We start from the raw sequence: 17891 nt of genomic DNA on the forward strand, positions 1-17891 counted from the left end.
TGCATGTTTTGAACATTGTGTCAAAGATGGGAATTTCGGCAAAAAATTGAGAAAAGTTTAGCTTTTGAGACTTCAGATTAACAACATCATAAATTTTTAATCTAGGAAAATCAAGGTTATCCATCGTACTACGTGCACACACATGTCTCTTTTCGTTTATTTGTATTTAAAGTATGATTGAAGCATAGAACACTAGTAAAATAACTGAACATCGGTCAAATCGACAATAATGTCCTAAATTGCACTTAATTTTATCATCTTTGAATTGAACTGTTTTTTTCATTCTTCTTTTGATTCGATTTAAGCAATCTACAGTGATGTTTTCACGGATAAATCAACTCTCTATCGTACAGCTGTTAGTCTCTCTATGTCATAGTTTATAATGATTATCCTATTATATCTAACTTTTAAAAAAAATCTATTAATTTTGAGAGGGATTTGATAGATTTTGAAAATTAAGTATTTTTTTTATCACATTTGACTCATTATATTTGAAGGCTAATACGGGAATAACCATTTTTGCCATGACCGAAAATCAGAAGAGGTCACTGTCATTAACGTACAGTATAGCTTTTGACTCATATAATATGAATTAAGATCGGGTATTTATCGTTTAATCGAAGGACATTTTGTGAGATGAAATTAATAGTGCAAAATGTTCATAGCACTTTTAAAACAGGCTAAATGATGTAAATGATATAACATTCATGTAAACGGATATTATGTAACTAAAGTATAAAGTGTCACGTCCTATTAGAAAACGTACTATTATCCAAACATTTATATATTCCTTTTACACAACACAACCACCAATATTCCTATATCTTTAGGGAAGCAGTCACGTAAGTTATTAAGGGAAGGCTATAATATTTACTTCTCATTTTAATTTTGATAAAAAAAAAAAAAAATTGCTCTTGTTTCTGATAGACAAAAACTAAAGAAAACAATTTTTCTGCTTAAATATATTTCAAATATTTCAAATATGCTTAATATTATTAAATTATCTATTATTATCCATGACGTATTACGTGTATTGATCCGGAAACGTGTTCTTTAATAACCATTACATAATTAAAAATAACTTTCATTGTGTTTGTATTTCTTCCTTGTTTGAAATTATAATATAAACTCTGCTGGATATAAACACAGTGTTGGTCTTATTTACAGGTAAATGTGAATGATTTTGATGTCAAAACTTTACATTTTGTATATCATTTTTATTTGTCACATTATTTTCTGTTGAAGAGATCGATATGGTCGTTTTAGTATGAACAATTGGCGGTGTTAGGAAAAAAATAGATATACAAATTAGTTTGATCTTATTTTGTTCATACAATAGATCTCTTATAATTTATCTTTTGATTTTATCTTAAATCATAAATTTTTCATTAAAAAAAAAAATGTGTATCCCAATTGCATAGCATTATATAGTGAACATATATATATTTTCTTCTTGGTTGTATCATGTAACAGTATATATAACAAAAAAAGGAAATATCATGGTACTGATCACTATGGATCATAAAATCAGTCTAAATTATTAATGGTTTATTTCAAAACATTGAAATCAGAGACAACATTGAAATAATAATAATTCTGCCATCAGCGGTCTATGTATATTAAGATAAAAGAGTTTATCAAAAACAAAAAAAGTTAGCTATGGATATAGGTCAATCAATCTGTAGACGTAATGTGTTGTTAGCATAGGTATTAAAATGAATGAATATTGACTTTAAAAAGTAGCATTCTTGTTATGCTTCTGACTGTGAAGAACTGAATATTGGATAAGTCACTCTATTTACAATATATGTTATTATTTGATCCAAATTCGTTCCTCAAATAACCTAGGAAAAATGTCATTTACATAAACTAGAGAAAACTCATGACGTTATTTTGCTTAAAGTATTTAGTGATTTGCTGACAGAACACAATTTGAACTCTTGTTGTTTCCTGCTGTTTATCATTGTGTCATATATGTAATAAATGTTTTAACTGCCATAGGATATAATTTTTTTGCAAATAAATCATTCATTCATTCGAAATTAAAAAGACCCCATCAGAGACAAGGGATGTCATCGAGTGTATTCATTGAAATAATCAAAATTTTCACAAATCTGTTATTCAATTACTCTTTAACAAATACAAATTAAATAAACTTCGTTATGTATGCAATATGTTTTGCAAAAATTGATATTTCCACTTCAGAAAATGCTGTACAAATTAAAGAATATGACAGTGGTTATCCGTTCGTTTAATTTGTTTGTGCTTTTGATTTTGCTTTTTGATTTGGAAACTTTCAGTTTTGAATTAACTTCGGCGTTCGGTATTTTTGTAATTATACTCTTTGTTGCAAAGAATAATGTATAATCATTTTTTTTGGTGGGGAAATATAACAATCGTTTATTTAAAAAAAAGTCGCAAAATACAAAAGTTAAAATGCAATGTAACAATTAATTTTGCATTTTGTTTCCCTTAACAGAAATAAACTTTCCATTCATAGACAATCCAAAGAAAAAAATGGAAGATGATGACAGCAAAAAACAGCGGGTATGGTATTTGTCCGACGGTAATCCAACACAGGAGGAAAGGATTAAAGAATATGATAATTTCTGTACTACATATGAACAGGTTAGATTTATATTCTTGTCATACAATCAGATGTAAATTAGATACTTGCCCTTTAAGACAAATGCTGAATGACTACAATATATAAAATGCTGCTTCAGCACTCTAACAAATTTTATATTTGTGTCACAAGAATGTTCTTGGGGTCAAATCATGAACATCTACATGAAGTGTTTTTTTGAATACCAAGAATGCACACGTAAAACATTAGAGGCTATTAATCATTAAGGATCTAAATGGAATAACCAAATTCATCACAGGTCAAATATGACTAACGGAATTAGGATTGTTATAGATATATATTTACTAAGTTTTATAAGTATAAGAAACTCTATTCAAGAACGTGTAATTTTTTGTTTGTGTGTATTTATGCACATTTGCGTTATTGCGATATATACCCACATCAATTCTCCGTTTTTTATCGTACTTTTAGGTATTTGGAGAAGAGGGTTGGCAAAGTCCGTATATTTGTGCAGAAACAGTAGGAACATATATAACTGACAACCGAGACAGAGTGGAAATACTTGATCTAGGAGTTGGAACTGGTCTGGTTGGAAAACGCGTAAGTAAATTGTATTTAAGTCTTCAAACCAAAACATAGAATACCTTATAAAAAAGAAGATGTGGTATGATTGCCAATGAGACAACTGTCCACACGAGACCAAAATGACACAGACATTAACAACTATGGATCACCGTACGGCCTTCAACAATGAGCAAATCCCATACCGCTTAAGCTAGATATTATTGATTAAATATTCGAACAACGTCTGAATTCACAAATGCGCGTTTTCTATTTCTTGAATAGGATTTTATTTTTAATTTCTCTTGACTTTAAGCGTGAAAATAGTAAAATGCAAGAAACTAAACCTTTTCCATGCGTGTTTTTCTTTGTTCTGATTACACTTTCTGTTAAAATCAAATGTTTTGTACCTAATGTTCATGTTTAAATCAATTGAAACAAATCAAAAGAAAATGGACTCACATAACAAGAGTCCCAGGGAAATGTCTAGTTATTGGAATACATTTATCCCCATAATACCACTGCAGTTTTGTAAAACATAAACATGGTCATGAAGGTGTTTCAAAACTTTTGATATCCTCAACATGTTGTGTTTGTTAATGTGTTGTAAAGCAAAATCAAATCTCTATATCACAGTTTGAAAATTGACACAAATTGATGTATGTTGAATAAAATCAACTTTCCATATCTAAAATGTTGACAACATGTATTATGATTATAATTTATATTTATTGTCAATTTTAGAAGATAAAAATGAAATAAATCATTATATATTTTTTACAGCTGCATGAGCTTGGATTCCGTATTTTTGATGGAATTGATCCGTCACAGGGCATGCTGACCTTGGCAAAACAGAAACATATATATCGCAACCTTTACTGTCAATTCTTTACATCAGAACCTACAAAAATTAAAGAAGGTAAGCATTGTTTTTTTAAGAAACAAGTTAGGGACTAATATTTAGTAAACTTGACAATTAAAAAGATTGTCAGAAGTGTATCAGGAATAGATTACCTTAGCTGTATTTGGCAAAACTTTAAGGAAATTTTGGTCTTCAATGCTCTTTAGCTTCGTTCTTTATTTGGCCTTTTAAACATTTTTTTATTCGAGCGTCACTGATGAGTCTTTTGTAGACGAAACGCGCGTTTGGCGTAATTGTAAAATTTTAGTCCTGGTATCTATGATGAGTTTATTTATCTGAAAAGACTTGACAAGACAAAGTTATATTTAAAGGCTTATTTGTCAATGTAAATAGCAATTTTATTATCTGATTAGTAACGTTACTATACATATTTGTGAATAAATAGAGGGATATAAGAAACTGTTGATAAAATTAAACTTTGTATACGTCAGACGCATCAGATGATTTAAACAAAAATTACAATTACTAGTGTAGTGTTCATTTTGCCAACTGTTCTACAACCTTTCAAGAATTGAAATAGTAAGAAGTATGGATTATCGTAGTCACTTTGCTCAACCTATATCGTAATAAATCGTACCTTCCAATTAATCGTATTTAGTAACATGTATTCTAGATAATTTCACGATTGTTCTGATTCAACCAGTTTACGTAGTTATAAACAATCATGTGCAATTGTTTTGATTCTTATACATCCTTGACTTTAAACTATTCGGCTTTGAACCTATCTGATGAAGATAAATCTAGAAAAGTGCTTCGAACAAATATAATATTTCGTTTTTCTATAATTTATTTGTAATAATGACTGCATTCTAAGATATATTGCATTACGTATTCTATTCTGCAGGTTCGTATGACGCCTTTTGTATATCTGGTGCTTTTGGAAAAGGTGACATTCCGGAAGACTCAGTGTACGAAATGATAAGACTTGGAAAACCAGGTAAAAAGTTTGTAAATATTACTTATAGTCACACCCTCTGCTTTGTTAAACTTCGTACTTTCTTTGGCCTTTTAACATTTTTTGATTCAAGCGTCACTGATGAGTCTTTTGTAGACGAAACGCGCGTCTGTCGTAAATATAAGATTTTTATCCTGGTATCTATGACGAGTTTTTTTTCCATATACCTGACTTGGTACAGGACATGTTTAGACAACATGATGGGTTGAACCTTATTTTAAGGCTAGCCAAACTTCTTGCTTAAATGCCTGTGTAAACATTTACACGACAAAATTACCGAAATAATCTGAACGTGTTTGCTTTATATATATAAGAAACTGTACAACGTTAGATAATACAATGCATGATTGACAGGTATCTATATACTCCCGAAAATAGACACTTCCATACTCAATTTTATTAGTGTCGTAAAAAGTAAAAACACAAAAATACTGAACTCCGAGGAAAATTCAAAAAGGAAAGTCCAAAATCAAAAGGCAAAATCAAATGTCCAAACACATCAAACGAATGAACAGAGATTAAAGCAGTACACATATTACATATGCATGACATCATTGTCAAACTACGGTTCTCTTTCCTTTAAGCTAACAATTTGAAAGTTGTCAGATTTATCATCCCGTTTTTAAGGGAACATATATTTATTTCAGTGAGATTCCTTCAGGCATGCTTGGGGGATGCTCCGAGTATTTTAGAGAAGCTAATATCGTTAATACACCATTACACTCCCATTAATGTCAATCAAATAGAAGAGTTTATAGTTAAGAGCTTGTAAGAGCTTTTTGTGAGCCTTTTGTACGCCTGTAATAATAAAGTTTTACTATGTTGCCCTAAAAAATTAGTTAATTGACACAAAAAATAGATACATTAAAACTTGAGGTTAAACAGTTTAGGGACATTTCATCAACATGAGATGGAAAAGCTCTAATATAACTAAAACATATTTATATAAGCTGATAAAAATAACACAACAGTGGTTTTAAATAAAATCGATTACATCCAAACAGTAATAAGTCACCTTAACAATTATAATTACATATAAATGAATATTAACGTTGTTGTCAAATCTATAAAAGATATTGTTGAAATCTAGAAATAATTAATGAGGCATTTAGAACTGGTCAAATAGGTAGCAACATACACATTTCTTACTGACCAATCATCCATAAGTGTAACTCTACCACGAGACGCATTGAAAAATTAATGGATCTAATTCTAAAACTATTATTGAAGAGTCATCACTTTTACAATCAAGATACGAAAGACTTCATTTATAAAATAGAGTCGCACAAGGTCAAGAAAGAATGCATTTTGTGTGCCTATGATGTAGCGTCAATGTACACAAATATGAAGATTAATAACTAAGAAGAAACAGTTATCAATGCATTTTCATCAGTTGACAAACAGGAATATGCTTTAAAAATTGCAAACAAACACAATAAACGGCATTTGTAAAGTTAAGAAACAATGAACTTGAATTAACTTGACAGTTATACAAACAAATTATTGGAGCGCCTTTTGGGTGGTATATTTTTTCCGACATGCAGATTTACATCTGTCTGTCCTTTTAAAAATATCTTAGATAAGTTCCAATGGATAGAAAACATCAAATTGTACTGTCAATACCAAGACGACAATTTTATGTTCTTCACAGGCACATTAAAACAGATTGAAGATTTCTTTAACACAGCGAACACCATTGACTCTCTGCTTAAAACCACACTTGAAGTGTCTAGATTTAGTATGACCTATTTAGAATTTACCGACGTGTACAAAGGTGAAAGATTCCATAATAATAACTCACTTTTTGTTAAATCAAATATACAAAAACGCAAGACGTATCAATATTTACCAATCACTAGAGCCCTTCTTACACACACATTAAAAAGTATTACAGTGTGTTAATATATATGTCATATTAGAAATAATAGTCACATCGCTGAATTAGATAAACATTTAATATTCAAATATTGATACGTTTCGTGTTTTTTTTTGATTGAACATCAAGTATGTTATTATTATTGAATCTTTCACCTCTGTACACTTCGGTAAATAAATAGGTCAAGCTAAATCTAGACACCTCAAATGTGATTTGAAGCAGAGGGACAATGTTGTTTGCTGTGTTAAAGAAATTTTTAACCTGTTTTAATGTGCCTGTGAAGAACATAAAGCTGTCGTCTTTGTATTTGTAGTGCAATTTGATGTTTTCTATCCATTGGAACTTAATATTCAAGATATTTTTAATAGACCAGACAGATGTAAATCATATACCACCAATAGGCGCTCGTATTATTTGTTTGTATAAATGTCCATTTAATTCAAGTTCAATGTTTCTTAACTCTACAAATGCAGTTTATTCTGTGTGTTTAAAATTTTTAAAGTATATTCTAGTTTGTCAACTGATGAAAATGCATTGATAACTGTTACATAATAGACATGGAGAATGCATTCTTAATGTACCTTGTGCGACTCTATTTTATAAATGAAGTCTTTGGTATCTTGAATGTAAAAGTGATGACTCTTCAATAATGGTTTTAGAATTAGATCCAGTAATCTTTCAATGCGTCTCGTGGTAGAGTTACATTTATGGATGATTGGTCGGTAGGAAATGTTTATGTTGCTAACTATTTGACCAGTTCTAAATGCCTCATTAATTATTTCTAGATTGATTTAAGAATTTTCGGAAGAAGGTACATGTGTTTATGTTTTGATTCGTTATCATTCTTCAAAAAAAATATAAGTTTGTGAATCTATTTCTTTTTTCCTACATAGTTTTTCAACAATATTTTTTATAGATTTGACAACAACATTTTTATTTTCAAGTAATTATAACTGTTAAGGTGATTTGTTTCTGGTTTGATTTAATCCATTTTTTACAACCACTGTTGTGTTATTATGATCGGCTTTATATAAATATGTTTTAGTTATATTAGAGCTTTTCGTTCTCATGTTGATCAAATGTCACTAAACTGTTTAATCTCAAGTTTTGATTTATCTATTTTTGTGTCAACTAACTAATTTTCTAGGGCAACTTAGTAAAACTTTATTAATCTGTCTCAAGTAGTGAAAAAGCATGCAATACGAGGATTGCAACGCGTCAAAGGTCTATGGAGAATATATTTAGATAGAGAAAGTGATAGAGAAACACTCATATCCAAAGGACTTTCTATTAGAGGTCAGAGCATGACAATCTATACCAGAAATCCTCGCTTCACAGAATATGATAAAGAAGAAACTATTAGAGTCAGAGTCAAAGATATACCACTATCCGCAGACGACGGAGAGATACTATTTGTTTTTGAAAGATATAACATCAAAATACTTTCACACTACAGAGAACGGTTAAGGTACAAAGATCTGAATACAAACTGTCAGACAGGAGACCGTATAATCATTTGCCTGAAATTTGAAAACCCTCTTCCAAGATTTCTAAAAATAGGAAAGTATGCTGCAAATATCATACATTATGGACAGCCAAGAAACAACCAGAAAATAATCTGTAGAAAGTGTCTTGAAGAAGGACACATAGCTGGTGAATGTACAAACGACTGGAAATGTAAAGGGTGTGGGTAGTCTGGTCACAAACAAGACGCGTGCACAGAAGGTTTGTTCACAGAGGATGAACAAGACAATACAGAAAGCTCAGAATCTGAGGAAGAGAAAGAGAACGAAACATCAAGCGCACAAACAGGAGATGTAGAAGGAAATGAAACTGATGGTAAATCAACAGAATCCAAGGAAAAGCAAAATAATAAAGAAAACCAGAAAGCGACACAAAACCTAAGTGACACAGAATTTGTTAATCCATATCAGTCAATTCCACAGGAAACCCAAAAGACCCCAAAAGACAATATCGGTAGAAATGACGAACGACGTAAAAAAAAGGAAGCAAAAAAACAGAATCAAACACAAAGTAATATGTCAGACTATGTACATGTTGTTAAAACATCAAATACAACTAGTGAAACAGTACCAAAAACACCAAAGTCAACAAATGTGAAGTGCCTTTTGAACGTATTTGAAAAGTCGCCAGTAACACCTCCAGAAGAATTACATCAAAGAGAAAATTGTTCAAAAAAGCAGAAAAAGTAACTGCAAGAAAAGTAATATGACACAATAACACATTAAATAAACAATGTATTTTTTAAATTGTAAATATCTCATTGTATTAACAATGTTCTTATGTTTATACAAAAAAAATATACAACAATATTTAGTCTGCATGTGGTTTAATGAAACCAATGCGACAAAAGGATGTCACATTATTTGTATTGTATGCAAAAATAAGTTGGTAAACAAGTGTATACATTTAAATTTAAATGCTGCTAAGTTGCATGCAAGTATGAAAAATATTGTTACAAGATACATACTGGTTATGGCATTTAAACACGGGGAAAATCAGAACTTAAGTAAAACCCCCATTACAATAAACAAACTTGAATCAACTAACATAGAAAACACATGGTATTGTTTTTATTTACAAACGTCACATGATAGCAATATCACGTGGTATTGTTTATATGTACACTCATCACGTGACTGTGTCAATACACACTTGCGATATTATGAAGTCCAACAAACTAGGTCATTTAAATTAAGAACAGAGTTAACAATAAACGAAAGGTACGTTAGCGGAAAAAATAAAAACAGAAAGAACAAACAAATAATGAATGAAAATAAAAAAATAAACAAACTTACCTTTACACACAAATGTCTCCTAAACCACTTCACATATGTTCTGTAAACACTCAAGGTTTACTGCAATCTGAAAAAAGAAAAAGATTATTTGAGTGGAGCAAACAGCAAAAATGTCAAATTTTAATGATGCAAGAAACACATTTTACCAGAAGTATGAATGACAATTTAAATAATGACTTACCTGGAGAAATCTTTCATAGTTGGGGTAGTAGCGCATCAAGGGGTGTAGCAATTTGGTTCACAAAACAAACAAAATTTAACATTATAAATGAATTTAAAGATCAGGAGGGACGTTATCTATTAATTAATGTTGAACTAGGAGATAATATTTATTCTCTTATAAATATATATGCACCAAATATAGCAAAAAAAAGAAATGCTTTCTTTAAAAAAGTAAAAGACTGGACTCAAGAACATAGCTTAGGCCAAATTATAATGGGAGGAGATTTTAATGACATTCTAAAAATTAATGATACAAAAAATAAAAAAAACAAAAAACAAATTTGACAAACCAGTTCACGGGCTTAAAACGCTCATAAAATATTTCAAATTAATAGATATATGGAGAGATAAAAACCCAACACAAATTCAATATACATGGCGTAGAAAATCAGGATTAGAAGCAACTCGAATCGACTTCTTCCTTGAAAGTAAGGAATGTAAAGCACAAATAGTCAAAGCAGATATAAGGCCTATTATATTAAAATCAACAGACCATAACGGTATTTCATTAAAAATCAGAACTCAAAAAGTAAACAGAGGAAAAGGATACTGGAAATTAAACTCATCAATACTGAACGATAGAGACTACTGTTGTAATATAGAAAAACTAATAAAATATTACGAAAACAAGGAATAAACGACAGAAAATATAGGTATACTGTGGGATAACTTTAAATCTGAAGTAAGGGACATTAGTCTAGATTTTTGCAAAAGAAAAGCAAAACAAAAAAGAGATAAAATTCAAACTTTTGAAAACGACCTTAATAAGCTAAATATTAAATTAGACCAAAGTGAAAGTACTAACAATTCTGTATTAATTTTGCAGATAAATAATATATCTGAACAATTAGATCAATTATACCTTGAAAAAACTAAAGGAGCTCAAATAAGGTCAAGAGCAAAATGGATAGAAGAAGGTGAAAAAAATACTGCTTTTTTCTTGAATTTAGAAAAATCAAGACAAATAAATAAAAGTATAATAGAATTATATGATGATAAAGGCAATACTATAACAGACCAAACAGAAATTTTAAAAGAGGAAGTAAAATATTATGAAAAAATATATAAATCATCAAATCCAGATAAATTACATACTAAAGAGTATATTCAAAATACTAAAATAGAAAAAAAAACTCTCAGATAAAGACAGTAATAGCTTAGAAGGGCTTGTGACATCAGAAGAAATTACAGAAGCAGTGTTTAAAATGAAACTTAATAAAGCACCAGGTTTAGATGGACTTAATGTAGAATTCTATAGAAAATTTTGGACCCAAATTCAAAAGATATTAACCAAAGTATATAATGAGTCATATAAAAAGAAAAGTTTAACAAATTCGCAAAAAAGGGGGCAATTTCATTGATCTTTAAAAAGAATGATCCAAAATCTCTGGATAACTATAGGCCAATAACTTTACTAAATGTAGATGTTAAAATTCTTGCTTATGCACTTGCACAAAGACTAAAAAAAGTTTTACCCAATATTATTAATGCAGACCAGAAAGGCTATGTAAAAAATAGATACATTGGTTTTAATATAAGACAAATACAAGATGTTATTGACTATGCTGAAAACTTCAATGTTGAAGGAGCAATTTTATTTCTAGATTTTTCAAAAGCTTTTGATTCAATTGAATGTTTTTTTATGATACAAACATTAAAAAAATTTGGATTTAAAAAAAGATTTTATACACTGGGTTGAGACTATATACAATGGTATATCAGGGTGCATTGTAAATAATGGGTGGATATCAAACCCCTTTCAGATCTGTCGCGGAATTCGACAAGGATGTCGTTGTCCGCTTTGATTTTTGTACTAGCGGTGGAGGTATTAGCCTGCAGAATTAGATCTGAGAAAAATATCAAAGGGTTCCAAATTAAATGAAATGGAAAAGACTGTAGTATAAAAATATGTCAACTGGCTGACGACACAACCTTATTTTTAAAATCCAAAAAGGAAATATCTTTAGTCATGAACTTAATAGAAACATTTGGCTCGTTCTCAGGATTAAAATTAAATAGAACTAAAACAGAAGGAATTTGGCTAGGCAGACTTAAACATACTAAAGATAAATTCGAAAGAATCAATTGGACGAAAGAACCTATAAAAAGTTTGGGCATTTATTTTGGCTATAATAAAGAAAACTGTAAAAAACTTAATTGTCAAAAACAAGCTGATAAAATTGAAAAAAATTATAAACATGTGGTCAAAAAGAAAGCTAAGTATGCTAGGAAGAATAACTGTAGTCAAGTCTCTAATACTGCCAAATATAACATATATAGCAAGCAACATGATATTACCAAAAGATTTTATACAAAACATCAAAACTATGATATATAACTATGTATGGAATGGGAAAAGAGATATGATTAAAAGAGATAATTTGTCGCAAAATTATACGGAAGGGGGATTAAAAATGATTTGTATAGATACCTATATTTCAACAATTCAACTAAAATGGATAAAACAATTATTGTTTGAAGAAAATGATGAGCAACATTGGAAGATAATTCCAAAATATTTTTTGAATAAGTTAGGAGATAATTTTTTAATATTCAAGATGAATATAGCCAATATAAATATTATTGAAAAAAATATTATAAAACAAATCCCAGAGTTTTATATGCAGTTAATAAAGACCTGGATAAAAGTAAAAGAAAAAACTATACAAAAGCCTACATTGTTTTGGGAAATAAGGAAACAAATAATATGGGGCAATAAATATATTAACATCAACAATAAATGTTTACTGTTTAAAAACTGGATACAAAGCAACATTCTGGTAATAAATGACTTATTAGATAAAGATGGAAATATATCCTCAGATATCATACTAAGTAAACTAAAAAATAAGGAAAACTGGATAGCTGAGCTCACAAAACTGAAGAAAGCTATTCCAAAACAGTGGACCAATATCATCAAAAATTCACCTTCTAAACATACACAAGTCAATATAAATATAAAAGAAAATCTGAACATCATAAACAAAAAGCCTATTCAAACCCTAAATAACCATGATATTTATAACTTCTTACTAGAAACAAAGGAAATGCAAACACCTATTGGCTTTTTAAAATGGAAATCATACTTTACACTAGAAAATACTAATCTAGCATATGAAACATTAAAATTTATCTTTACATTTTTAGATGATAATAGATATAAAATATTTAGATGGAAACTACTTCATCATATACTTCCCTGTTATCAACTATTAAAACAATGGCATAAAGTAGAAACAGACACCTGCTTACACTGTAAACAAATAGAGAATTATGAACACTTCTTCCTCAAATGTTCATATTTTGAATTATTCTGGGAAAAAGTGCAACAAATTCTTAAGAAACTAAATATTGGAAGACATGTTATCAATCTAAAAAGCATAGCTTTTGGATATAAAATACATGATAAAGAGTACTATGGACTCAATTTACTTTCAACTATTATTAGTTACACAATATATAAAGTATACTATATGTCTGACAAAAAAATAAAAGTTATACAACCACTCAAAATATTAAGACAAGAGATCAGAACTTTTATTGAAATAAGAAACTTTTTAGGATATAAAATTGACAGACTATTAAAGCAATTTAATGAACTGAATGTCTGACTCATTCACCCAAATACAGAGATTATACTGTAATTTTCTTCAAACAAGGCAAAGGTATAATTACCTGTTTATGTTTATGTATATACATGTAAATATTTGATTTGAAATATTGAGATTATACTGTAATTTTTCTTCAAGCACAGCACATGTATAACTAACTACCTGGTTATGTATGTGCATGCAAATTATAGTGTTTATAAATTGTGAGTTTAGATTTGACTGTATTTTCACACAACAGTCAGCTGTTGTTTTATATGTATTTGTTATGTTTCCATGGTTATTACTTGTACTATGTATTATTCGTCTCTTTTTGTTGTTGTCCACTCATATCCCCCCACAAGTTTAACGTTATCCAAGACATAACGTTACAATCTATAATCTGACATAAATGACAATTACCTTCAATTGATAAAATAGCATCCGATTTTACTGTAGTCATATTTGGCAAAATGCATTTGCATATCAATCGAATATTCACAACAGAAAAAGATAACGGCATATCAATAATCCTTTCAAAACAAATATTTTGGAAACATTTCCTTGAATAAAAAGCACTTATTAGTTTATATTCCATATATATATATATGCACTGCACGTGTTATCTACCTTCTTTGTAAACAAAGATACTACTAGTTTAGAAAATCATTCTGGCAAAGACATCAATTATATCCGGATTTAAGAAAATTTGTGTACTAACATAATTAACCATAATTTTAGATGTATTATACTAATGTTAACGAGGCCGGGATAAGGTACCGGTATTTGATGTATATATTAACAAATGTAAATATGTTAATAAAATTTAGTTTAAAAAAAAAAAAAAAAACTTTATTATTTCGGGCGTACAAAAGGCTCACAAAAAGCTCATACAAGCTCTTAACTATTACTCTTATATTTGATTGCCATTAATTGGAATGTAATCGTGTATTAACGATATAAGCTTCTCTAAAATGCTCGGAGCATCCTCCAAGCATGCCTGGAGGAAGCTCACTAGAATAAATATATGTTCCCTAAGTTCATTTTTTTGACATGGTAAGACGGGTGAATATTTAAAAAAAAGAACAATGTTTTTCTTATTTTTTGGTTTATGCCTTCAACTGGATAAGACCGAGTAATCGCAAATCTGAAGTCAGTGTCTTTAATTATTTTGTTAGCTTTTTTATGTCAATCTGATGTGCTAAGCTTTCTCATACGAGTTTTTTGTATGCTATGCCATTACACTACCGTTCAAGGACAGAAGATGATATAGCGCCCGCAACATGTTTTACTCGGCCATAATATGTATTAACTTGTTCTTAATACGGAGCCTGAATTTCAGTGATTGTAGTTTATTGTTTGAAACATGTATCATATTGAATTATCGATTATTGTTTTGTACAGAAATTATTCTGATAATTTCTAATTTGAATAATGTTACACTTGTCATTTTGGGCCTTTTATAGCTTACTATGAAGTATTCATTTTGCCTATTGTTGTAAACCGTACGATGACCTTTAATTGTTTACTTCTTCATTGTTAGGTATCAGCTGGTTGATTGGCTCATTGTCAATTACAACACATTATTACAAGAGTAACAAATAGAAAACCAATAAAACTGAAAATGTATCACTGTATCACAGAACAGTTTACTCTGTGTCTAAAATGCGTAGCTTATTACTATTGTATCAGAAAATATAATCAGTGCATTAACATTCATTATATATCGTGTATTGCAAAACCGTATAGTAAAAACACAACGAAATTGATAGTATGATATAAATCAAAGTGCGTTTGGAAGAGGTTATAAATTAAACGTCATTATTGAATACTTATAGGAACAGTAACACAACCCTTATTGAGAGAAACACATAGAAAATGTTAATGTTTAAAACAAACGCAGGCTCTATCAAAATAATCAACTATTTTTCCCGATTTCATTTTTTTCATTCAAATATGTCTCTATGCAAAAGAGGGACAAAAGATACCAGAGGGACAGTTTAACTCATAATTCGAAAAGAAACCGACAACGCGTGGCTAAAAATGAAAGAAGACAAAAAGACAAACAATAGAACACATGGCACAACATATAAAACTAAAGAATAAGCAACACAAACCCCACCAAAATCTAGGAGTGATCTCAGGTGCTCTGGAATGGTAAGCAGATCCTTCTCCACATGTGGCACCCGTCGTGTTGCTTATGTTATAACAAATCCTTATGTTAGGCAATTGTGTTAGGATTCATCAAATTTATTATTAACATTTTCAGGTTGAATGACATCTAGAAAGGTAGTTTTCATGAGTATATCCTTTTTATGTATTTTGTAGATTTATGTATGTTGAAATCTATTTCAGGTTGTATTCTTTGTTTTGTTGGAAGAACAGTAGCATTTGAATTATTATTGCCATTATTAGAAACATTGGAAAAAAATAAACAACTGAAGAAAGAGGAAATTACAGAAACACAGAAATATAGAAAAGATACTCCAGCTCGCATTATTGTGTACAGAATCATAAAAGACTAATTGCGCATTTTCTTCTTTATGTCACTCTTTCATTCTGATTCAAGCTGACACAGCTTTAAGGTCAAATGACTTGTTTCCGTCATTTAGCTTCCGTCTTCGTCTGTTAACTTTTACTTTTACAAAAACATACTATGTCAAATTAAACTAGATTGAACTGCCCATATTAATTACTTGGCAATTTGGATTATCTCCCTTGACAAACAATGTGACCGATATGACTAAGGATAAAAAAAAAAAATAAGGGTTACATACAGGTTGTGTTATTATCTTGACAAAGGCTCTAGAGAAAAAAAGAAAGGGAAGTAATAGTTACGATGTATATATCCTCTTATTGTTCATTTACAATTAATCTCTTATACGACTACTTACGTTAGAAAATTGCATTGTTATGACGTTTAAACCTATTTCGTGTTTATTTGTACATATTATCATTATGAAACTGTAATAAATAGAGATGAATTGTTATAGCATTTATGACCAGAAAGGAAAATGATCAGCAAGTTTCTTATACAACCATGATAGACGATTTTAATTTAAAAAAAAATGCATGTCTGCCATTTATATAGATAACTTGGATAGATATAAAGAAACGTCGAGATGAAAAACGATAAGCAAGCCAAGATCTACAAATATGTCTATGTGTATGGAAGGATATTGAGAGAATCAATATTACCTATTAAATAAATGCCATCTTAAATGACTTGACAACGGTACATGCACGTTCATTAATATTTCCGAAATATATCTTTTTACCGATGATCGAATTTAAAAAGATACTTTTTTATTTTTGTGATATCGAAAACCCTGGTGTTATAATTGTTATGTAATAAAGAGATTTCGTTTGTTAAAATCAAAAATATTTACATTGTTATCTTTCTGACATTGGATTTACTTTAAACTAAGTTTAACAGAACGTTTTTTTTCCACATTGACTAGGATTAAAGGGTGAGGACTGAGATCACACTTAACATTTATATACCCACGACATCTATTGCACCTGTCCCAAATCAGGAGCCACTGGCTATTGTATTTTTTCTGTGCCTTTTGATTCTTGTTCGTTTATATGGTTTCGAGTTTAGCATGCCGTCCATTTTCACTGAACTAGCACCAATGTTTTTTTAGAGGCCAGCTGAAGCCCGCCTCCGGGTTTGCGGGAATTTTTCCCTGTGTTTGAATCATTTTGGTGGCCTTTTGTCTGGTGCTTGATCCTTGGTTAGGTTGTTGTCTTTTTGTTGCAAAAATATATATCTTTCGGCGGTTTTGTGTTCTTTGGTCGGGTTGTCTCTTTATCACATTCCCCATTCCCATTCTCAATTCTATTAAATTTTTTCATGTAAAACTCTCCGGATAAATTCGAAATACAAATATACTGAAACCTCTACACTTTAACCGTTTTGATGAGTCGTGCATAATACTAGTGATTAACCCATCTACTATAATGTATACAAATGAGGAGGTTTGGTAAAATAACTGTCATATCTTAAATGAAGTGGTTTTCACAGAAGCAAAGCAGAACATCTAGCACATTTGACGTGGCAGCGTATACATCCATCCCACAACAAAAATACACCTATTGCAGATTTAACAGTTTTTTGCTGTTACTGACAGCTAGTTTAAAGCTAAAACAACTAATTTAAAATAGCAAGTATCTAAGACTGACACATCAATCAGTACACATCCAGCATTTAATGAATATAATTTTAAAACATCATTAACAGTCAGAGAAAAAAGTGATTTGTACACTGCCACATGTAGGTGTCGACAGATTGTTGTTCCATGAATTGCATATGTGTATAACTGAAAAAAATCATAGATTTAATTACAGTTTTTAATGGGG

General features: G+C 29.9%; 1 protein-coding gene across 1 annotated transcript; it reads left to right on the forward strand.

Annotated features, from left to right (window-relative positions):
- Positions 1-793: 793 nt before the first annotated feature.
- LOC143059782 (methyltransferase-like protein 27) lies at positions 794-16911 on the forward strand. The gene is made up of 6 exons (XM_076233345.1): positions 794-842; positions 2480-2628; positions 3059-3187; positions 3932-4067; positions 4915-5007; positions 15885-16911. Exons 2-6 carry the CDS (start codon positions 2518-2520, stop codon positions 16052-16054), a joined length of 639 nt encoding a protein of 212 aa, XP_076089460.1. The 5' UTR covers positions 794-842; positions 2480-2517; the 3' UTR covers positions 16055-16911.
- The last annotated feature ends 980 nt before the right edge of the window (positions 16912-17891 follow it).

This window comes from Mytilus galloprovincialis, chromosome 14, assembly GCF_965363235.1.
Source record: "Mytilus galloprovincialis chromosome 14, xbMytGall1.hap1.1, whole genome shotgun sequence".
Taxonomy (NCBI): Eukaryota; Metazoa; Mollusca; class Bivalvia; order Mytilida; family Mytilidae; genus Mytilus; species Mytilus galloprovincialis.